Below are 24824 nucleotides of genomic sequence, written 5' to 3'. Positions count from 1 at the left end.
AACAAAAAGGATGCAATGCAGAACAAGTATATGAATCAAACTCCTTTGCACACAATAATAACCTGCAGTTACGGTCTTTCTTCAACAACCCTACTGAAAATATTACTCAAAACACACATGCTTCAGGTTTTAGACATTCATGTTACGGTCTATTGGCTGCCTTACTTAACTTCTGGTCAAAAATCTGGTAACTAAACCACGGCATTTGGGCTAACAACAGTTTAGTACAATGTCAATGACAGATGACACACCAACCTTGCATGCTCTTGGGATACACTGTGGGAGAGAGAAGACACACCACCGGCTGTCCAAAGAGGTTCGAGAAATTCTACAGGGAGAAAAGCATCCCGCATGAGGTCAATTTCAGTTTGATTTCTATTTTGTGCTCTTCTCAACAAAGTGACATGAAGCACTCAACAAAAGATTGCATGCTGTTTTTAAAACAAACAAAGCAAATTAAAGAGAGACAGCAGTTTGCAAACATAGAATGAAGTCATCTGGCAACATGATCAGGGCAAAGAACAAAAAAATAAATAAACCGCATTTTTAAGCTGGTCTGTGTCTACGATACAATATGTTTTCTTAACTGAGCATTTATAAATAGAAAAAAAAAATATTTTGGTACATGTATCAACAGCAGTGGCTGTGGACAACGTGGCGTCTACATAAGGTCTGCCATCAGAGGGCACTGAAGCACACAAAAAGCTCTTCATAGAGAAGTTGGAAGTGTATCAAAATAGGCTGATACAATCCAGATGTTTGACCAGAACAAAAAAAAAAAAAAGCGAGGTTCAACTATTAATTTCTCTTCTCCGCAACCACTGGAAAAGGTCACATTTCATGGGGCAAGCAGTGGAACAAAGACATTGGGGGACTGAAGGACTGGGGGTGGAGTGTGTGAAGGTAGTGTGCTGCTCACCTTGTAGGCTGTGCTGTTGGAGGAATCCACAATGATGAACAGGGGTTTCCTGGTGAAGGGGAACAGGTCCCCAGGGTGAAGACTAAGACATGGATATGGGGGACAGAGGGTGACAGGTCAGTACTGAGACTTCTGGATCCTAACACATAGCACTATAGTCATAACACAGAGCACTATAATTTCCACTTTCATTCAAATGCAAAATACTGGGCCAGATGTGCAGTTTTGTGGCTCATGTTATATTACTGAGCCATGCGTCTGAACTTGGTGTACTTTGGCTGAGGTTCTGAACAGCTACTAAAGGTTGGCATATTAATGGCTGTAGATGGTAGGGCTTTGTGCTCGAGTACTGAGTAGGTAAATGCTGATGTATTACCGTCAGAACTTATGTATTATGGAAGAAGTTGCTATTGCTGTGCACTAGAGTTGAAGGACAGTGTATTACTGCTGTTATTACAGATGAAAATGTAATATTCTGGCTGAAGCTGGAATACTGCTGTTAGTGTGGTGTATTGCTGCTGAGATGGTACGCTGCACTTGAAGGACACTTTCTGCTGAAGCTGGTTATTGTGACTGAAGATGCAATATTCTGTCTGAAACAAGAATACTGCTGTTAATAGTATGATGCATTTTTGCCAAATGGTGTATTAAGTCCTAAAATTGGTGCATACCTGGTGAAGCTTGTGATCTGCTGCTGAAGACAGCATATTCCAGCTGTAGTCTGTTTTTACTGTGAAAATGTTGTTACTGTGAGAGCTGGCATTTTACTGCTGAAACTCATTATTATTGCTGATGTAATATTGTAGCTGAAGCTGGTGTACTACAGTTGAAGGGTGCTTTTTGTTATTGCTGAAGCTGGTTATTATAGCTGACAGGGCAATCTTGAGAATGAAGTTGGTTTACTGCAGTTGAAGAGTGGTATATAACTGCTTAAGCTGGCATTCTGCAGCAGAAGTTGGTATTCTAGGGCAAAAGCTGACATACTGCAACTGCAAACTCTTGCATGACTGAACCTGGAATACTGCTATTATAACGTTCTACTGCCAAAGCTAATGTACTCTTGCTGCTACTGTATAGCAGCTTCAAAGGACAGTTTTATTGCTGAAGCTGGTTATTATGTCTGAAAGTGCAGTGTTGTGATTGCAGCTGGTGTACTGCAGTTGAAGGGTGGAGAATTGTTACTGAATTTGGTGCATTAGTACTGAAGCTGGTTATTATGGCTGAAGAGACAGCTTTGTGGCTGAGGCTGGTGAACATCAAGTGAATGGTGGTGTATTGCTGCTGAATTTGGCGTATTACTACTGAAGCTGGTATATTATTCCTGCTTGCGGCTGATGCATTGCGCTTGAAGCTAATTCTGTGTGGCTGAAACTGGCTCCCTGTGGGTTCTTGTTCCAGCCCGACTCACCAGTGCATCTCTTTCTGCGCCTGGTTCCTCTTCTGCACCGTTTCTCCGTTCACCACATCACGGTTGCTGTTGGTCAGCACACCTCCAAAGTCATAAGGACCTGCAGATAACATTCTGACTTATTAACTGCTCTACAATAAACAAGCGTCACAAATTCATTTTAAAAAATCTGGAATACGGATTCCTCAAAATATGTTGGATGTTGAAGGAGGTTAATGGGAGACTGAGCCTCTTGGGCAGTTTGTCTGATGTCCAGGGTTGTGGACACCTGGCCAGTTCCACAGCTATCATCACTTACCTGTGAAAGACTAAATTTGGAACCAGATCATCCATCTAAAGATTCAATCAGTACAAACAAGTGAGAACCGCAATCAGTACAAACAAGAACTGGAACTGCAACTAATATGTTTCCTTTGGGAAAAACATCCATCACAAATATACAAATAGTAAAAGTGATGGAGTTGTTTCTGAGCTCTCCATGCCGCCAGCAGACAGTATCAACTCTGTCTGGATTAACACTGGAAGCAGGCTAGAGCCAGGATAGACTCAGCCGGGCAACAGCTTGGACCTCCTTCTCCCCTTCTGGAGTCCAGAACCTCATTATTTCATAAAAGAAAGAGGGGAGGAGGGGAAAAAAAAAAAAAAAAATTAAAAAAAAAAAAAAAAAAAAAAAAAAAAATCAATGGACCTTTACGCATCAGACCAGATCAATGGGAGTTGAGCCACAGAGCTGTTTATCTAGCGTTAGCAGGGGGGAGGTATTGATTTTTAAGGAGCGAGGTAATGTGGGTAGTGGGAAGGGTGAAATTTCTACCCCGTTCGTCTACAGCACCGCAGCGATTAAAGCTGAGCGCTAAACCATCTTGACGGAGAGCGCTGCTGGGGGATTTGATGCGGGCGAAAGAGCAGGTAAAGGGAGGATGACTTCTTTTCCTGCTACGTGAAGCGGCAGAATTAGGCTGATTCATCTTGCCCAAGGGCCGAGCCTAATGATTGGTCCCTCAGAAGATTAAGTGTGGGACTCGTTGCCTCCGTCTGCACCTGGATCAGTGCTGCCTCTGGTGGCAAAAGGCGGTAGTCCCAGTGAATGTTTCACTGCATTCTCCAATAAGCATCTTTGACAGCCAATAGACACCAGACAGGAACAACAATGGAAAGGGACCAAATCTAGTGAATAGGATTTATAAATATTAAGAATATGGCCGTTATTTTTTCTCAGTACTTAGATGATGATGATGGGACAGCATACCTTCATAATCAGAGTGTCCAGTTGGGAAGACCCCAGTGGCCGAGAGGTAAACCAGCAGCACGCTATTCGCTGGCAGCTCCTGCCGTGACACATGTAACAGCTGGTCACACAGTGGATTGCACATATGTGCATAACTTGGACCATACATGGGCCAATCACAAACAAACAGAGGAATCTATACTGCATACATTTACACTCATCCTGCATTATTAGGTCTCTCAATATCCAGTTTTTCATGTCAGATTATTAAAAGCTTTTATCGTTAATAGGTCCAGACTGTCAAATACGTGGGTGTGCCACATCAGGTCAAGGCCACAACACTCAAACCAATGCGATAAACTGAGGTTGCATTTAAAAACCAAACAAGTCTTTGGTTTTTCAGTCTATTTATAATTTAAAGTGGAAGAAAGACAAGTTAAACACAAAATACAATTAAATAAAAAGAAAACAACTGTTCTTACCACTAATGCAAATGTACACTTTGAAAAAGCTCTCGGTCATAGAATTGCGTGATGCAAAAAAGCTTTGTGGAAGGGGTGCAATATATATATTTTTTTTTTGTATTTTGTGGGAACAAACCGTGAAAAACTAAAACCGCTTAATTTTTGATGTGCATTACTTTTTCTTATTATATTAGGTTCAACACAGTAATCTTTGGGTGAACTTGGGATGGGCTTGGATAGTATGTTGTGGTCATGTCTGTATGGTATTGTACAACATTTGTTGAAAATTTTCCCACATAGAAATAATGGAATAAGTTATTTCATTATCCCTCTTTTCAATATTTGGCCTGTTTTCATGAGTGAATAAATCAATAAGTGTAGTATATATGGTATTTAATTAAACCCACTGCATTTTTACCACCAAACTTTACAGCACTAGGTAAGTATGAAACATGAGATGCTGCAACAACAGGGAAGAAATTAAATTTAACAAATGCAGTGTTGTACTGGACTGTGCTCAAACAGCTTGCCGTGATTATGTAACCATAGTAACAGCCAAGGCCCTGGCATGAGGGCCGAGAGGAAGTGATACTCTGGGAGTCGGGGGAGCAGAGAATCTGTTCTCTCTGCCCGCCATAATCTCTCCCGTATGTGCCGGCTCCTGCCGCAGAAAGCCATTTACTCTTCGCGGCGCTCCTCGCGCTTCACTAATGTGCTACCATCTCATTTGGCTGCGAGACGACGACTGCAAAGGAAAAAAAAAGAAAAAAAGTCACAGCGTAGCGCTGCGTTTTCGCATTTGCTGTGGTGCTGGCGGATACAGAATGTGTGGCAGACAGCTGTGAAGCCATTGGAGTCTTGTCCCTCCTGATAACACACTGGCTCTTCACACTACGAACAATTCGAGATATAAATGTTCCAAGATGCAAACTTTTTGAAGTTTATTTTTAATTACATTTTCTTATCTATTTTTTGTAAAGTGGGGGGCGCGGTGGCGCAGTGGGTTGGACCACGGTCCTGCTCTCCAGTGGGTCTGGGGTTCGAGTCCCGCTTGGGGGGGCCTTGCGAGGGACTGGCGTCCCGTCCTGGGTGTGTCCTCTCCCCCTCCGGCTTTACGCCCTGTGTTACCGGGTAGGCTCCGGTTCCCCGTGACCCCGTATGGGACGAGCGGTTCTGAAAATGTGTGTGTGTATTTTTTGTAAAATTTGTTTGGCCAGGGCCCGCTGTGTGGCAGATCTGGATTCGAGCCCTGCTTAGGGTGCCTTGCGGCAGGCTGGTGTCCCATCCAGGGTGTGTCCCCTCCCCCTTCGGTCTTGTGCCCTGTGTTGTTGGGCAAGGTTCCTACTCGCCACGACCTTGCTCGAGACAAGCAGTTGTAGACATTGGTTGCTTGGTTCAAAGTGAACACCACCTGTTTTTCACCTGCCAAGCAGGATGCTGAATGGACACTAAAGGGCAATAAAGAGCAGCCAAATAGAATAGGAGTGTGGGAGGACTTGTGTGGGACAGCTCACTTCCACAGTGTTTACAGCTTGTGTCTGGTGTTCAACCACAATGTGTTATAAATAATGGAGAAAGATAACCGGACAACTATTACTGATGAAATTCAGATACCTCGATCACCTACTACAGCAGGTAGTCTGCACTGATCCCTCCAAGCACATCACTTGCCCTGTCACTTTTAAATATTCTGGCTATTTATTGTTATTGGCATTATTCATTGTTTTTTTTTTTTTACATGTGTAGTACTACATTGTGATGTCCATACATAATCTGTGAAGAAGCACTCAAGCAAGAATTTCATAGTACTTCGTGCATGGTACTTGTACTTATGACAATAAACCTTGAACTAGTTCCCTACTGCTGTTTGTGGGATCAATCAGTCAGTAATCTGCATTGAAGGTGAGTATGAGGAGGCAAAGTATTAATTTATTTCGAAATTTGTATTTACTGTAGCATTAACTGCACTTATTATTCTCAATAAAATTTGTTTTCAAGAGTATTTTAGGACATTATAGCTAAAGCCAAGATTTTTAGTGGACCTATCCTGTAAAGAGGAATTTCTGCATTAGGAGCTTCATTTCATTGTAGCTTAATGGTAAATATGACTATATAGTTACTAACAAATTAGTTAATGTTTGAGACAAGTTTTTCTTTTCATCTTCATTCTGTTTAACAAATGTATTTAAGCCCCATGTAAGAGCCCCAGTGAAATGAGCCTAGCACACCATTAAAACTGCACACACACCAAAAAAAAAAAAAAAAAAAAAAAAAAAAAAAAAAAAAAAAAAAAAAAAATCAGGCATCACCTGCGAAGGTAACTTCCAGAAGCATTTGACCAAGAACATGACTAAAGTAAACATCTACATAACCCTAAAATAAATCGGATTATTGCCTTCCATTTAGATGCGGACATTCTGACAGTGTTCCGGTTTTTCAAGCGCAATGATATTTAGGGCTCCCCGCTAAGGAGTCTCTGCGGTGGTACTCCAGTATCTGGGTTGCGATTCGGTCACACCAAGAGAACTGATGTGAAATGGGACTCCTTTGTATTTAGGTTGTGGCGTGGTGTATGTGTGTTACGTCCCAGTTCAGCAACACAATCTTGAGAGGCCTCAATCTTTTTTGGAGTTCTGGTATGGATGTATTTAACTCAGCTATGCAGGCATGTTAGCATACTGTGTTCCTTTATGTTGATGGTATGGATGAGATTATGTCCACATTATGCCCTGTAGCACTATAATTTTAAAGATATCAGGGTGCGGTCATGTCTATACGTCACTCTACGATCAGGATGTGGTCACGTCTATATGGTATTGTACTGCATTAGTGAATGATATCAGGGTGCAATAATGTCTGTATAGTACTGTACTGCATTAGTGGTCAGTATCAGTGTATGGTCACATCTTAAAGACACATGCACAACTGCGCTATGATATCCCAGGAGCACTGTAGCTGTCGTTGACACCCTGGACCCTCTCCTGAGCTACCCTTTGGTCTGAGGTGGGGAGTCCCACGAGCTCTGTGCAACACCACGGACTGTAGAGCGTGACTGTAAGTGCAAGCAACATAAAAAAAAAAAAAAAACTCAAAGCAGCAGCAGCCAGGTTTCGCCTGGCTGAATGCCACCCTACACAAGGCAGAAAGGTGTATGCTGGGAAGGAGGCAGACCTTGAAGGAAGCAGACAGGAAGGTATACAGTTGGCTGAATGTGGGCTTGTACAGAAGGTACTTGTGTGGATTCTCCCTCTTGGCAGGCTTCTCGCTGGGCTCCTGCTGCTAGATGATAAGGACAGCAAGAGTAGGGGTTAGACAGTTTCTGAATGTTTGTGTCCATGTGGGTGTGTGGATGTGTGAGCGTACTGCCACCCTGTCTCACCAGTGTCCCCGGCTTATTCATCTGTGTGGCCAAGTTGACTGGCTCCCGTTCCAAAGCCTGCAGCATGCGGAACATGTCGATGGTCAGCTCACTGAACTTGACCTGTAGGGGGCAAGAGGGGAGGGTGCTGTTAGCTGTAGTGCCACCTTAGCTCCCATAATGCACCTATATACACCTTACAGCTATTGTACAGACAACTGTCATCTGCTCTACTACCGAACCCTGGTACCAGCTGCAGGTCCGTACCTGGTTGTTGCAGTTGCCGATGATGAGGGCGTCCGCAAGTGTGAGCTGCCCCACCACCATGCCCTGCTCCAGCTGAGGCACACCCCCCTCAGACAGCCGGTTCGAGGTGATCACCACGGCATTGTCATCGTTCAGCACCATCACTGGGTCGGCCTACACAAGCACACACACCTCTGCTTTTACATGGTTTATCTGAGAAATGCTCATCCAGACAGATTAATATTATAGGACTATAAGGTGGTCGGCCAGCACGTGCAAAAACATGGTACATCTATGTATAAACAAGTATGATCCATGCACAAATATAAAAAAGTATGTAAAAATGCATGCATGTACAGGAAAAAAGAAATGCAAATAGGGAGCAAAACAGAAGCAAACTCAAGACCTAGCCTTTCAAGACCCCAATCTTCAGAAGCCAACACTCCAATAGCCCTTCACAAAAGCCATCACTTCAACCACCTCTTCAAAGACCTAACAGCTGAAGTCTCACTGTTCTAACGTGCATTTCTTCAAGAAGCACCACTTACAGAAATGTTCCAAAACCCCACCTTTTCATGATCTACTTCTCCAAGACACATTACTTCTAAACCCACTGCTCAAGCACCCACAACTTTAAGACCCTCTGCTTCAAAAACCACCACTTCGCCAACACCCAGCTCTTCATAACCCCATTACCTCAAGACCTACTTAAAAGAACCCACCTCTTAATAATCCACGTTATAAAACCTCTTTGCCTATTCAGGATGCACCTCTTAAAGATTCAGCTCTTCAGCCTGAAGCTTTCAAGAGCCACCTCTTCAAGACTCTTGTCAAGAACCACTTCTTAAAAATTTAAAGACCTATGCCTTCAAAACTCACAAACTCATGACTTACCTCTTCAAAACCTACCATTTCAAGATCCACCTCTTGGAGTTAATCTAATCTTCCAGAATGGACCTTGCTAACCAGATTATTATTTATAATAAATAGTTTTTTCTTAGTTATGTATAGATTGAGACATCCATCTGTCTAGCCATCCAATTTCAATAACTATTTGTCCTGAGTGGGGTTGCAGTGAACTGAAATCAATCCTGAAATCACTGGGCACAAGTCTGAGGGAAGGTACATCTAGGACAGGACACCAGTTAGCCTGAGTCAATACTGTGTTTTATTATTTCAGCACAGTGGCACAGTGAGTAGCACTGCTGTCTCACAGTGCCTGGGTGGTGCGAGAGGATGTGGGGTCAATCCCCGCTCAGTCTGTATGTTCTCCTTGTGTCTGCGTGTGCTTCTCCCAGTGTTCTGGTTTCCTCCCATAGTCCAAAGACATGCTGTTCAGGTTCACCCATAGTGTGTGCCAGTGGTAGAGAAAGTGTGTGCCAGTGACGTATGGATGAGTGACCTGGTGTAAGTAGTGTATCTAGCAGTGTAAGTCACCATGGTGACTAAGGTGTGTGGGCTGATAACACTACATAGAATTCATTTGAAGTAGCTTTGATGAAAAGTGTCTGCTAAATAAATAAATGTAAATATTCTCAGCAAAATATTTTTTTCTGGCATTAATTCATATTTAACACAGTACCTGTACTAAAAATAAAAATCTCCAGCATGGCTTAATAAACCAGTGATTAGGGATACATTCTTGAAACAGCCGCTCCCAGGTCAAAACAACACACGTCGGTCTCATAAAAGTAGACTGTTCACAGGAGTGTTATGTGGAAGTTCTAAATCACCTTGGATAAGCGGGACATCTAAAGAAATTTTAGAATATTTACTGTAATTCAGGTGGCACTCAAGACTCGTGACCTGAGGGCCTATCGCCTGAAGAATGCAGTGAGGACCAGTGATTGGTGGACGCAGTGCCTGTTACTGACCTCAATGAAAGCTGCCACCTCCTGCAGGACAAGGTTCCACTCCAGTTGGTCCTCTGTGTTGAAGCGTTGGGTATAGTCTTCGATCTCTTCTGAGAGCTCCTGCAGACACGTGGAAAAATACACGCAAATGCTAGGAAAACAGTACAGAATCACTTCCCATTGGTATCTTGGAACAAGTTTACTTTCATGCTATAATCAATAGAACTTGTATCAAATTGACTCAGGTATGTTGAGGTACATGGGTGCTGCAAGAGGATGTAGGTTCAATCCCTGCTCAGTCTGCTTCCTATGTCCTCCCTGTATTTCCATGGGAAAGTCCTGAATTTCCCAGTCAAAAGAAATGCTTCAGGTGAACTGGGGATTCTAAAACTGCCCATAGTGTGTATGTGTGTGTGAGAATGTACTAAAAGGTACAAAAGTTGTGCCCCACAAACACAAAGCCATGACACTCATGCCAAGGCCTTGCACCCTAGCATCTTGAGGAAAAAAATGGTTTAGATTGTCGCCACCTACAAGACAAGTCAGGAAGCGTATTTCCCCACTGACCTTGACCAGCACCTTGACCAGATCCATCTTGTTCAGTAGCAGACAGACGACAATATAGCGGGCGTAGTAGCGCAGCTTCTTCACCACCAGCTCTGGTCTGGGAGACGGAGGAGGTCATGTGGGCGAAACCCGAGGGACAACAAATAACAGACCGATAAGAATCTTCAAGTAAACTTCTGAGCTGGCCAGTCTATCAGGAGTGACATATGTACTGCTGTTCACATTTTGGCCTGCAGTCTAATCCCAGATGTCTTCTGGTTCTGCACCTGGCTCCACGGGAACAGATAGGCCACACCCTGCCCTCACCTGTCCTCCTTATTGACCTGGTAGTAATAGCTTCTCTGACGAATGGCCGAGTAGAAAGAGAAAGCCTCGTTCAGGTAACTGGTCTCAGAGGTGCGGAGGCTGCAGCGTTGTGCATGCGAAGACAAAACAATCGCATGTAAGTGCAATTTTTATCATGTCTGACATGCTGTGGAGCTGAGGTTCTCAACTTGGGGCCTGCTTTGAAAATAATATTGTCTAACTCCAAAAAGAACTCGAAAATTTCTGTTCGATTACTAGCTTTCATTAGACTCATAAATGGGTCCGAAGCCTAGAAACAGTTAAAAACTTCTACCTGAAAATTACTTGGGTAGCTTGCAACTCTAAACATATTCAAGAGTTCACACTGTTGGATATTTACTACAGTATTTCAAGTAAAGCACTGTGCTCAATGGTTCAATAGCAGGAGTCAATCAATAGCAGGTACTCAGACCTGCAAGTTTTGGGTGCTTTTCTTCAACCACTATGCCACCTGCTATTGTACTGATAAGAGCACAAAGCTGTAGCTGCTAGGTTGAAGACCTTGAGAAGGCACGCACGCACGCACGCCACCAGGAGAATGTGGTCTGGACTTTGAATTGCTCCGGTTCGAGTTTCCTTACTAGTAATGGTAGTAGAGCTGGCCAATCTTGGAGGCCACCTCCCCAATCTGCCATCTCTTCAGGCCGTACCGGTTGTCCAGCACCTGTCTGTTAACACACAAAAGAGGGATTACCGGAGAGGTCTTATCTCCAGGGCAGGTTTTCTACTATAGACACAGGAACACCACCCCACTCTAGGAACCCTTTGTCGCCCTCCTATCCTACCGCCGCACTCCGATCCTTCGGCACTCTCCATGCTAATTTTAGAGCCAAGCAACTTCTTCACGCCTCGCCGACTCCTTAAAGACCTTTTCCAGTGCCGAGCACCGGGGCTAAATATACCCCTGACATGGACATTGCTGGCAGTCCCTTCCTCCCCATCATTAATTCATCAAACTTGCGCCAGTCCTGCTTCTCTGCTCGAACTCCCACCTCATAGCCAGTGAGCTCAGGCCAGGCATTGCTTCTAAAGACGCCCTGCAATAAATATTTCACCTAACATGGAGGTAGGAGAAATCGAAGCGTAGCGTAAGGTCCACCTAAAAATACCGTTTGACGAGGTGCAAAATTCACTCGTGCTAGGTGGGAGGGGACAGCAATGTTAAAATGGTCATTCATGCATTTAACAGCTGTACAATTTACAGGGGGTTGAAACAAGGGTTTGATGAAGGAGATCCAGAGACACAGGCATGTCTTGAGCATACAGGTAAAATATGCAGCACTATCATATAATTTAAGACAGTGACAAAGACAGTATCTACACACAAGCAGATACAAGGAGTTATGACACAAGCATTTATAACTGGTCCCCGTCTCAAATCATAAAAGTCATAACATCCTTTCAAGGAGGATTAAGGTTAAGATGCGGGTTGTTTTTCAGCGGTTGGGATTAAGGTTAGCTTTCAGTGGAGAGGGTTAGGGTTTATGATTAAGATTAGCATTCAGTGGTTAGGGTTCAGTTTAAGATCAGAGAGTTAGAGCTAGTTTTCTGTGGTTGGGATTAGGAGGTTAGCTTTCGATGCTGAGCTCAATCTCACCATTGACAAGTCATGGGCACCCCAAGAGACTCTAAAGGTGGATTGAAATATGCTAATATTCTAAAATTTTAATACTACCTGTGATAACTGGTGTATGCATGTTGGAAGGGGGAAAGGAAGTTTTGTCGAGTGAGGAGACGCTACCTGTGCTGCTGTTGGAACTTCCACAGCTTGGTGTAGACGTCGAAGGTGCGGCCGAAGTACGACTGCCACTGCTTGTGTCCATACTGGGGCAGGTCTCTGCGGAAAGGTGAGAGGCGAGAGAAATATTTAGAACATTTGTCTGTGCTGGGGAGGGAATATCGGTGAGGAGCTGAACTGGAAAGAAAGGAGTGGTTGTCCGTGGAAAAGACAAAAAGAGAAGAAAGACTGGGAAAGGTATTTGAATACACTGTAAACCCAATATAAGGCAGACGGCGGGGTGCAAACTTTCATGTCACGTTATAAGTGAGTCAGTATTGTACCAAGTCTCCAGTTTTGACGAAGGCAAAGAAAAGAAAAGTTTCATTCCACTTTGCGGCCGAGAGAAGATTAACGTAAGTAAAAGTAACCTTCTGTACGTGTGTGAGGGGAAAATACGTGATACATCACAGTGCACATACTTTGTAATGACTAATAAAGTGCAATTCAAGAATTCTTATTTGCAAAGTAGCACCCCAACATCTGAACAATTTAAAGCTGTACTGCTTTGGAGCAATAGAGCAAAGTTACGCCGAAAGATTGCGGCCATAAAAGGCTTTCCGATACAAGTGACAAAAACAACATAGATCTACTAGGTATCCTTCAAAAGGCCCCCCCCCCCCCCCAAAAAAAATGTCAACATTTTTTTTTTTTTTTTTTAATTTCCCACTGTAGGTTTGTGTTGTACGAATTGCTGGCCAGTAACTATATTGCATAACACTCCAGTTTAGCTTTCAGAAATGTTTTGGAACCACCCATATTTGAAACACGCAGAAAGGAATCGATTAAAAATCAGGGGGTCCGACTCAAATTCCTGCATTGTACAGAGCTGCGATTTATCGAGTCTACAGTGTATATGATATATGACAGACTGAAATAAAGTAATAAGAGGGAAGCTGAGAGTGATAGCAAAACGGAGGGTGGGGGGTGCGCAAACCAGAACAGTGCAGGGTGAGAGCCCAGGAGAGGCACCAAAGTCACTATTCTTACAGCTAATTACTTCAGTAAGAGGAGGTTTCCAGTGGTTTAAATATTACTGGTTGTTCATTTATCTGGCACCTTTCTCCAGTATAAACTCAGGGTAAGTACTTTAATCAAGGGTATCTCAGCAGCAGGAGGGACTCGAACCCAGCTCTTTCAATCACAATTCAACTACTACACCATCTGATGCTCTTTAGATATGAAATGGCATGATTTCACAATTATTTAGTAAAATGATGCTTTTCTCCAAAGCGACTTAGAATGTTAAGCTACTTACAGTTATTTGCCCATTTATACACCTAATTTTAGGTTAAGTACCTTGCTCAAGAGCACTACAGTCTGAGTTGGGATTCAAACCTAAGACCCTGAGGTCCAGAGGCAGCACTTCTAACCACTATGCTACAAGCTGCTCCATTTTAGTACATGCATCAAAATTTAAATACTTTCCAATATGTATCAAAAAAAATAGAGCATTACCCCAGTGTTCAAGTTTACTGCAGTCCTGAGAACTGCTCATTAATTAAATTCCATAAATTAGGCACTAAACTGCTATTAATGTAAACGGTAAGATTATGTGGTCCCGAGTCTATACTGAAACACTAATTTTTTACCCCAAACATGGCAAAATTACTACAGATATACATACATACACACACACACTTATATAATTAAGGGCAAACACACTTTTATCAAAGCACAAGCTAACAAGACAGTTCTCTTGGACTAACGTTTAAAGCTTGCTGCGGATGATCTATTCCTTAACAGAGAAAAAGACAAACATGAGAAAAACGGAATTAACAAAAACTTTACATATAACCGGCCATGGAATATTTTAATGTTTAATTTTTGAATAAACAAATTTCTCTGTTAAGCGAGGCTGACGTAGTGAACATTTGGCTCGCACTCTTCACACAGCACCAGTGACAAGCGCAAGTCCACCTGGTACAGCCAGAGCAACACCCCATGGGACAAACTGGAAGGAAGAGAGAAAGCCAAGTGAGACACAAGTGCCCTATATCTCTGGGAAAACATACACACACACACAACCTCATTTCCTGACCAGACTTGTTCAACAAATAAACTAGTTTACAGCAGATGGACTCAGACTTTACGTTCCTCCATGTCAAGAAAGACCATGATATCTTGTAATTGTGCAGATAGACAGACCAACGGACAGAAAGATACTTTTATTGACCCTAGAGGAAACTGCAGCTTTTAAACAGAACTTGAGCTAAATTCTTGCAAACTGGGGTCCTGTGAAGCTGGAAAAGGCTGTGCAGTAATGAAAAAGTGATGTGACGTCACCACTGAGCGTTCAAAGCAGAGGAAAAGCAAATCTGAAAATGTTACACACAAAAAAAAAAAAAAAAAAAGCCAAGCCTGAGGTTTACCACCCATCAGAAATTCATGGATGCAGATCCATCGTCAGCAGCAGTTTAGTTTATTCTCTAGCTTGATAGAAGCTCCAACATCCACTAAAATAGAGTGCGACAAATCGCTCAAATGCACTTACAGGAGCCCTCGGAAACAGTTTTTTTTTTTCTTAATTTTTCGTGACTGACTCGTGAGCAAGAAGGGTCGAGATGTGCGCTGGCATGGCATGCGAGCGCTCGGCTGGGCGAAAGCGGCTGTCCGCCGTGAGTCACGGGGCGATGATGAGATGGGATCCGACACATCGCGCATGCCCATCGGAATGGCAGTGCAACACGGCTGGCTTCTTCTCCCTTTTTAAAAAAACCTATTCTTTTTTTTCCTCCTTCAACAGGGCTTCAGGCCCCGTTGTTATCGTCAAAGTGTTGCCATGGCGATCCATCCGGAGACCGCAAAAAAAAAAAAAAAAACCACAAGAATGACGAAGACCAGAGGAATGACACACTTGCAATTTTTTTTTTTACCTTTTTTTTTCTCCCCCCTTTTAAAATAAAGGCTCCTTTCACAAATACTGCTTTCACTGAGGCTTTGCCAGGGTGCATCGCAGCAAGAGGGCTGGAGGGCAGGCTAATATGGTAGCTGCACACGCCCGCTGCTCCAGTTTAGCCTTCACCTTGTAGAAGGTGTCTTTCACAGGATTGGTAACCCAACCTGGGTAGGCAGCGCTACCGTGGCCACACATACAGACATGTAGCCATAGGCACATAAAGGCCTTGTAGGGCCACCCACTGCAGCCTATTAGTCACCACCTGTGGTTCATGTTGATGATCATACCTGATTGTTTCAACATATGGTTTAGTGGAATGAGCTCCTGCTAACCCTCAGAGCAGCTGAATCCCTCCCAGCATTCAAAAAGGGTCTCAAAACCAACTTTGAGACCCATATCCTTCCTACAGTGACATAAATTTGCATCACACCATCTGTCACTGACATCTTTGTACTTCCCATCAATTCTACATGCAGCTGCTCATGTAAAGTGTGTCAGCAAAACTGGCGGTATTGGACAAATTGACTATACTTAGAGAAGTGCATGTCTGTGTCTATAACTCTTCATCTGGTGTTGGTGCACTTTTGTTTACTCAGTTTGAAGAAAAGCATAGCTGAAATGAATAAATGTAAATGTCTTCTGCATCTTCAAACTCCCACAAGCTTCATGTCAGGCTACAGTAATTCAGTGAGGCACAGACATTACTTCAAAGGTGAATATGAAACTAAATCCATGTGAGACAGACACACACACACACACACACACACACGTCCCTCTCTCTGTCCTACTGACTTCTACAGTGACCACAGGAGAGGATGAGGACATAACCACTGGTTCACCAGCCTATGAGGGGCACCATAAATCAGATTTACTAACGAAGACATGAACTGCGGACACCCCCCACCCCAACCCCGCATTCCCTAATTTATAGCTTCATTCCGTTTTCTGTTCTTCCAGTGAATACATCTTGTGGGTATTAATTCTGTCAGCGGGGATGGGAAATTAATGGTCCAAGGAATGAAATTAGATCCCGCACGATGATTGTTCCCATACTCCTCCCCACCATCCCCCCCCCTACGGCTGGCAAGGGCACTGAGGTGACAGATAAATCTTATCGCCAGCCATACAGATGCGGGGGGTTGGCTGCAGCATCTCCACGTGTCTGTCAGTAAGCCAGGTTTGTGTTTCTGGATGAGTGCGGGGAAGAGAGGTGTGTGGCTTGTTAGCTGGGGGGGCGTGTTCAGTTGAACCACGGTTGTGGCCCAGTATGCTCAATAGACACCAAAAAAGGTGATGGAAAAGGTGAACCCATCCCCATCTGACACCCTCAGCATTTAGCTCACACTTTCAGCTGGGCTGCTGATTAGTATTATTACTCTTGCTACTGCTAATAATAAGAATTATTATTATTATTAATAATAATAATAATCTGATGCTTTTGCATCAAAGTGACTTACACTGAAGTGTGTACACTAAGCTACTTACACAGATTTCCCCTTTGTTTTTTTTTTTTTTTTTTTTTTACAGTACAGCACTTTTTACTATACCACTTCAAGCACTTTGATCAAGGGTACAACAGCAGGAGCTGAAACAAGCACTTTCGAGAGGAAGGTGGTAGCTCCAACCACTATGCCACGCGCTGCTCCCTATACAGAGAAGCATATATATGTATATAGAAATATATAATAGATGATAATTACACTAGCTCACATACTGTACATACATATACACACACACTATATACATATGTATACATAAATAAGACGAGAGTGATAAAGTAATGATCATATTAAAATGACCAATAATTTGCGGTGAATACTGTTCTCTAATAACTTGGGGAATTCTTTAAACAAAGAAACTAAGATTTCTCCAAAGTGCGGTTCACCCACCTTCACAGCTTAGAAACTACCCTCGAAATGGCATCCGAGGGCTCAAAGCAGGGTGGTGCTGTGAGCCTCGGGTATAGAGGACAAACCCCTCACCTCCTCCTTTCCTTTAAACCCCTAACTGGAACCCGACAGATAACCTGCTCATCAAATGACAGAATACAAATATATTTTCAGAATGAAAAAAGAGAAGTGCCTCATCAGCAGGCGCGTGCGAGGTTGAGGAGCGCCATAATCACACACAATGAGGCTAATTGATAAACTGTGATTACGCCGTGTGACTCCGCTAATCAGCGCATGCTGCCAGCAGCCAATGTCATCGTGCACCCGTCTCACACATACACAGAAACCTCTGTGCTATAACACACCAGTTCCTCTCTGTCTCTCTCACAGATACGCAGAAAGACCCAGATTTTATCACTGCTAATGCACCTGGAGGTTGCCTTATCATCAAGTATATACAGTATTTATATTCAAATATGTTTACAGTGAGGGGGGTGCGGTGGTGCAGTGGGTTGGGCCACAGTCCTCCTCTCCAGTGGGTCTGGGGTTCGAGTCCCGCTTGGGGTGCCTTGCGATGGACTGGCGTCCCATCCTGGGTGTGTCCCCTCCCCCTCCAGCCTTACGCCCTGTGTTGCCGGGTAGGCTCCGGTTCCCCGTGACCCCGTATGGGACGAGCGGTTCTGAAAATGTGTGCATTTACAGTGTTGCTTAAAGGTATGTGAACCCCTTCTGTCCCGTAGCTTTAGCACGAAATGGTTATTTTATTCAATGAGAACTAGTCTTTCTCATCTGACATAATGGATGTGTAATGACCAAGTCCATATGTTGCTTTAGAATAAATCATGCGTGTAGTTTTTAAAAAAATTGGAAGTATTGTAAGTGCAAAAATAAGTGAACCCCAAGATGCAAGTATAATCAGGTGTATAAGTTATTTATGCATTTCATAACTTTAAGACTTTAGATTCAGACTTCATGCATTTAATACTTTACGCAAGAATAATGACCATCCCTATAGGGTTCACTTCAAAGCAGCACTGTATATTCAAATCCTCTTCAAATAACCGTTTTCCTTTAGTTGCATATGATTATGGTAAATTGCCATGCAGTATCTGAGACCCCCTGCTGTCTGCTGAGCTAACAGCACAGATGCACAAAAAACCCTAGCACATGTGTGACCATGTTCACGTATCCATCAAGAGCGAAGGCACGTGAGAGAAAGTGCTTAGAGAACATGCTCAGCCTGCCATGAATGCGAACGCCGTTATTCCCTCCTCATCCCTGTGAGTCATCGGAAGCCATACCTGGGTGGAAAGAGGGCGAATGCAGACACACATCTTTGCAGATGTGAAGTGTATGTACATGGTGTGAGGGAGGGGAGCGAGAGAGGGAGAAGACACTGCCCCTGGGGTGGTGTCAGACCAGTGCTATTAATAGACCACTGCAAAAAAATGAACGATCAACCCCGGAGGAACAGTGACACACCAAGACACGCGATTCCTTCCCTTCGTTGATTTTACAATGAAGAACACACACGCTGACATGTGAAGTAGGTGTTTGGCGGTGGAATGAGAAAAGGAGCATGTAGCTCCAGACTAATTAAATGAATGTGAGTAACTATGAATAGAAGTTCTCTTTGTTATTTGTGGGCTCTTGGATTTGACTCAATAGCTTCGACTGCAGGACAACTCAATTTCAATATGTGGACCGTCAAGTCAAGAGAGACTCATGGGGTCATAATAAAATGGAAGGAGAACGACAGAGAAGGGGATAAAGAAAGATGACACGGGGGCAAAGACGGGGGAGGAAAAAAAAAAAAAAAAAAAAAACCACGCAAAAAATATGCAACTGACTTTAATGGGAGAAAATGACGGATGACAAAAAAGATGGGACATGAAAAAACAATAAGAGACGGAAAGACAAAAAGTGAGGCTAAAAGACACAGGGCAAGTGAGGCGGACAGAGACAGAAGGACGTTAGACAACTAGTCACAGAGAGCGGACATTAACTAAAGTCAATAACAGACAAGAAGTGATGTGACAGCAAAGCAGGACAAAGAAATTGTGGGAAAGTGAGACAGATGGCTAAGGTGAGACGGCAGGGTGGGGCATACTCTAACCTCAGGCCGTTGAAGAGCTGCTTGGACTTGTCCAGCAGGTAGCAGAAGTCTGTGACAGTCTTCCTCTCACCCAGTGGGATGTCATCCTCGGTCCCCACCCCGGTCATGGCCCCAGGTGCTCTCTGCTCGTACCTGGGACGCACAGGGACAGAGCAGTGGACGAGTACGAGTCACAAAAATGGAATAGCAGCAAAGCAAAATACACCTAGGAGAAGAGACTTAGGACAGTAATGGTAAGGGTCAAAAATGTGGACTAAGGAGGATTTCAAGTGAAGAGGATGTATCCAATGAGGGTAAGTGGATGTGTGCAGTTAGATGTGTCCAATGAGCAAAAATGGCTGTGTGCACTGAGTCAGTTAAAGTCCAGTGTGGACAGACAGGCATGTTCAATGAGGGTAAATGTGTATGCACAGGGAGAAATCTGAGTTTGGAACCAGACTTGTGGAACCCTATTCTGGAATTGGGTTTCTGAAAGTCTTGCTGGAACGGGACTTGCAGAAGCCTTGTTTGGAATTGGACTTGTGGAACTCTGTTCCTTCAATGGGCTTGTGGAACCCAGACTCGACACTAGGCTTGTTGAACCACTTCTGGAACCCAAACCTGACAGTGTTCACACAGAACCACGTTCTCTATTGGATGAATGGTCCAGAGAGATCTTTCAGGAATGTGGTCTCCAGGAGCACCCCTCATCCTGTACTGTACCCTGTGAAGCCCAAACACCCAAAGGATCAGGGGAAAAAATCAATATGAAGCATCATGGTCAAGAATGGAAGACAGCAGAAATTCATTCTTCTCTGAAGGCACGAGTGTCATAAGCACAGAATCCTTATCTTCTCCATCTTTGTACTTGTCTGCGTCGAACGAACACGTGCCACGGAAAGCAGTTTCACTGAAACGAAGTCAACGCTTTGCCCAGAGACTGGGGCGATGCTGAAGCTCACTAAAGATAACTGTTTAGTCATCACTTTTGTCAATAGGAACACAGTCCACAAAACAGTCATAAGTGTCACCGATTGCCATCGACTGTGGGCTGTTCCCTGGGGGATGCGCTCATGAAAACAGTAAACAAACATGTCCTTGCGGCACTGCAGGTGAGAACACTCAAAATGCTCCTTTTCTGAGACAGCACAGTGGTGAAGGACACACACTTACTCTGGTGATCGCTACTCCAAAGCCCCGTAAGCAAGGTACTTAAAAAGAAGGGCTCCCCTATAATACACTAGCTCCTTTTATTACCATCAAGTTATGAATTTTCAAACATATGAACATTTCCAGGTTTGTTTATTTTAGTTTCATTTTCTCCATTTGCCTATTTCCAGTTCATGTCGGGTGCTCCTGAGTGCCAGTTATAAGACAAACTGCACCCTATTTAGGGGTTGAATCAGTAAATAAACCGGCATTGAACTTGAAATTGCCAATTTTAAATTAGTTACTGTTTTAAGGAATCTTAAAGTAAAACAAAATTAGAAAGTGTTTATAATAGATATAGTCAAGAATTTTACAGGATGTAACCAGTGAATAAACTGAGATACATCTGTATTATGTGGTAAAAAAGTTGCAAATTACGATTTACGAAAAATATCCTTGTTCCGGTGTGTTCATAAGTTGAGTAGCCAGGGTATACCAGAAAGCATGAAAACTAAACATTAAAAAAAGCGAAAAACCCTAAAATTAGTTAAAAAGTGACTGTTTAGTAATGCACAGATGCTTTATTAATTTATAACACACTTTTCTGCAAAGCGACATACAATAGTTTGCCAGTATTTAGCGGACACCTTTTTTCCAAGGTGACTCAGTGTCATGCTATAGTAAACTGCCTACAATCATTCACAGATCTATATACTAGAGCGATGCAACACACTCATTCACACGCAGAAACACACACTAACAGGCAATTTAGTGGCCAATTCTTCTGAAACACGTCTTTCGACTGTTGGAGGAAACCCACGTGAACACGGACAGAAAATGCAAACTCCACACAGATTGAATCAGAGTCAAACATCCATCTGAATCCACAGCCCAGGAACTGAGAGGCACCAGCGCTATCTGCTGAGCTACCACGGCACCCAGACCGATGGGGGTTAAACATCAGCAGGCAGTAATCCTGCTATGTCGCTGCAACTGTGATCAATAGTAAGCATGAGACCTATGGAGAACAATCCATCAGCACATTTAGGGCTCTTCAACAAATGTGGACCCCAGATAGAAATCAGTAAATGAAAAAACTGCATAAGACAATGCTAACAACTACTACCATTTATTATTATTGCAGCAAAACAATAATAAGAACAATACTGAAATGGAGGAAAACTGCCAAAATCTGCTTTGTTCCATTATTCTATTTACTGAGAGCACTGCCATACCTTGGAGTCCTCTACATTTTGTGCGTGTGTGTGTGGCTCCAACCCAGCCACACGGCAGCCCTCCACCGGAGCTGCAGTCTGTCACTTCCTCCCTCCAGCACCTTCCTACCTCCTTTTGGGGCGGAGGAACAGCTACGCCAGCCAGCTCAATCGGTAACAGCCAGCCTAGGGTGCTACCACTGCCTGAGGGAGTGGGCGTGGAGCACGGAAGAGGTCCTTTCCCATGATTCCCTATAGAATGTACCCACATGACACTGCCACCAATTGCATGGGGAGGGAGCTGGGTGGAGTCAGCATTAGCCAGACTTCAACTCCTATACTGATCACTGGACACTTGCTCCTCTGTGTGTGTGTGTGTGTGTGTGTAATTAAGCGAGGAGATGAGGGAGAGAATGAAAGCATGAGAGACGTGGGGGGGGGAGCGAGACAAGGACAGGGAGGCCTAGGGCTCAGCAGACACTGTTCAGCTGTCAGAGGAGTCCAGCTGAGGACAGCCAGGAGGAGATGCTGCAGACGGCTCGACGCCACACACACACACACACACACACACACACACACACACACACACGCAGTTGGGAGCATCACAGGAAGTCAGCCTTATATAGCAGATCTCAACCACAGCCAATAAAGTCACCAACTAACCAAAGGAGCACAATGGTCATCAGGTTCAAAGCTGTTGGAACTTCATGGGGTGGGGAGGGGGGGGTTCAAACTCAGACTGTTATGCAGAGCAGCAGCTCAGGGGTGGGACTGAAAAGAATGTTGCGTAAATAAGAAGTGTTTCTGCTGCGCGCCCTGTGCACGCCAACACCAGGCTCTCTCGGATCACAACCACAGACCCATGTCTATCACTGAGGACAACCCCCCCCCACCCACACACCCAACAAGCAATGAAAGTCCGACTGCAGCGAGAAATGGATGGAGGCCCTGCACATTAGAAAACTAAAGCAGGCTGCATAGTGGTTAATGCAATCAAAGGACCCGGGTTCAACTTTCTACTCCTGCTGTAGTACCCTTGATTAAAGTACGCACCCTGAACTGATACAGTAAAAATTACCCAGCCGTTTACTGTAAATATCTTGGTGTCCAGACCTCACAATGTAAGTCACTTTGTAGAAAGGAGTTGGATAAAAACAAATGATAAAAATATTAATATGGCTATGTGGTTAAGAAAACAAATTTTACATGATTGAGTAGATCTGCCTCAGAGTCTTTAAATTACAAGTCAAATTCTTGACATTTTTAAATTGAGTTTACTGGACTGCTGGCCTTGACCCAGAGTGTGTATTTGGCAGAAGGGGTCAAAGGTCAGGTCACTGGCCAGGGTTACTGAAACGACGGCTCTCTGAAAACGCTCCGTCCCCTAGTGGAATCCCTGAGGGCCAGAGATCCTAGACCTCTAAACGGGTTTACCGACCACGAGGGAGCTCAATATCATTAAGTGAATTTAAACTAATTTCCTTCAGGCTTTGACGTGGTAATTCTTTTTAAAAAAAAAAAAAGCCCCGGAGGTGCTGGCACATGTGAGACACCTTCATCACTCCAGTAATACACACGCTCAGTTACAGTAGCATGCACACACTTTTAAATAAAATAAAAAAACAGGAGGAACACACTAACGGCACTAGATGAAGACTAATAAAAACCCAGTAATTCTAAAAGTGTCTATTAATATTCGTTTGTCTAACAGAACTAATACCAACAGAACAGCAAAAAAAAATACAGGAACACCAGTAGAAACACAATAATACTAACATTACAGCAATACCAAGAGACACACACACACACACACACACACACACACACACTAAGAGAAACACAGTAATGCTAAAAGGACCCACTAATGCTAATAAAGAAACAAATACCCAGTATTACTAACAGGTCACAGGAAAGCCAAAAGCAACATATTAATATTAATGGAATACAATTCTAAGGACTGAAAAAACTAGTTCAAACAATATGTATAGACACATTAATACTAACACAAACAAATGCCCACAAATTAGACATAATGAATGACGGAAGCACACAGACATAGACACAAGCGCACACACAGTAAACGCAGAACCGCGGTGCAGCTTGCATCGTGTGGTCTGATGGCTTCCATATCTGACCCAGTTCCTCCATCTATAAAAATGCATGAGCGCTGCGCAGTGGAAAGGCAGCCCCACACACACACACACACACACACACACACACACAACCTCACTCCCCCAGTGTGTGGGTTGTGCCGTCACACACAGCTGCGGGCAGGCGGTAGGTAAATCACCTCCAGCGGCCTCTGCCTCTAGGAATATAGGTCAGCACAAATGGGCCTTTCAAGCCTAAAACCAGATGCTTGGTGAGAACATGGTGTTTTTCTTTAAAATGTACCCTTTCTAGAAGGCAAGAAAACAGGATGAAATCTGCAATGACGTACTGCTCTCACACACACACGGCACAAAGAGAGGCCCCTTCTCCCTCCGAGAGGCTTACAGCTTCAACAATCATGATTTACAGCCCGTGCAATTACGAAATCCCACATGTACCGGACACCCTGAAGGAAACAAAAACACTGAACTGATTAAGTTTACATTCAGCCCCAGGACTGTGCTTTAGACTGGTGATTTATGCACGCACTTGGCCTGAAAAGACCACAGCCTCAGCATGATTTTCAAAGGCTGATGAGCCCTTTAAGAAAAATGCATATTATTTGCATATTATAAGCCCGCCTCCACAGATCATTGATTGGTAAGTGACCTCCCTGCTCCTCCTCAACCACCTGGAAAACCCTGCCCTCTCCTGATTGCAGGCTTATTCTGTATTGATTAATAGTTTCGTACACTTTTATGGCACTGTTACATTAATCTTTAAAATAAACTACACACCGGAAACATCAAGAGCAATCAGAAACTGCACACTGAAAAGATCTATAAAAGTAACCGACAAGGTGCCATCTTTTCACCCAATTATTACCTGACTTAGTCAGCAAATCAAACTCATTACAGTGATTTATCTGTTCAGTTTACATGGAGACTTTTTCAAATGGTGTAACAGCAACTCCTCACCAGAGGGCTAAATCCATTACCTCTTTGCTTTTGCGTTTCTGAACCCCAACACCACCTGCAGCTATTCAGCATGATACAGTTCTGGTCAAAGACCCTGTTCATTATCAGTGGTCTCTCCTGAAAGTTATATAACAATGAACCACCCCCCCCATAGTCTGGCCAATCACCATGGTACATTGCATACAACGGTTACAAAATTAGGATGTCGCCAACAAAGTCAAGATCGTAGACTAGTACTACAGTGCAAGCAGGGATTTGAACACAGGTTCTTTAACTGCAAAGTGACAGCTCTAACCACTGCACCATTTGCCGACTGCAAAAGCAGGAGGAGGTAATGCTGGTCCC

The 24824-nt window shown here is 43.7% G+C and overlaps 1 protein-coding gene across 6 annotated transcripts in view; it reads right to left on the bottom strand.

The window, feature by feature from the left end:
• Positions 1-24824, bottom strand: part of LOC108922659 (protein SCAI) — a 36141-nt gene that overhangs the window by 5470 nt on the left and 5847 nt on the right. For 4 of the 6 annotated variants that reach the window (XM_018732918.2, XM_018732921.2, XM_018732923.2 and 1 more), the window contains exons 2-14: positions 19070-19201; positions 12130-12225; positions 10970-11056; positions 10350-10448; positions 10044-10140; positions 9498-9596; positions 7645-7797; positions 7399-7500; positions 7191-7298; positions 3577-3655; positions 2328-2427; positions 920-1001; positions 256-328 (exon numbers count right to left, since the gene is read on the bottom strand). In XM_018732918.2, the coding sequence (XP_018588434.1) occupies positions 256-328; positions 920-1001; positions 2328-2427; positions 3577-3655; positions 7191-7298; positions 7399-7500; positions 7645-7797; positions 9498-9596; positions 10044-10140; positions 10350-10448; positions 10970-11056; positions 12130-12225; positions 19070-19176 (1282 nt within the window). In that variant the 5' untranslated portion in view covers positions 19177-19201. Of the gene's footprint in view, positions 1-255; positions 329-919; positions 1002-2327; positions 2428-3576; positions 3656-7190; positions 7299-7398; positions 7501-7644; positions 7798-9497; positions 9597-10043; positions 10141-10349; positions 10449-10969; positions 11057-12129; positions 12226-19069; positions 19202-19669; positions 20588-24824 lie in introns of those variants that run through there. The other 2 variants (XM_018732919.2, XM_018732922.2) reach the window with 2 other exon arrangements.

The sequence above is a fragment of the Scleropages formosus genome, chromosome 6 (assembly GCF_900964775.1).
Source record: "Scleropages formosus chromosome 6, fSclFor1.1, whole genome shotgun sequence".
NCBI lineage: Eukaryota > Metazoa > Chordata > Actinopteri > Osteoglossiformes > Osteoglossidae > Scleropages > Scleropages formosus.
Note: the sequence above shows the minus strand (reverse complement) of the source record. Positions and strands in the feature narration are given on the sequence as shown.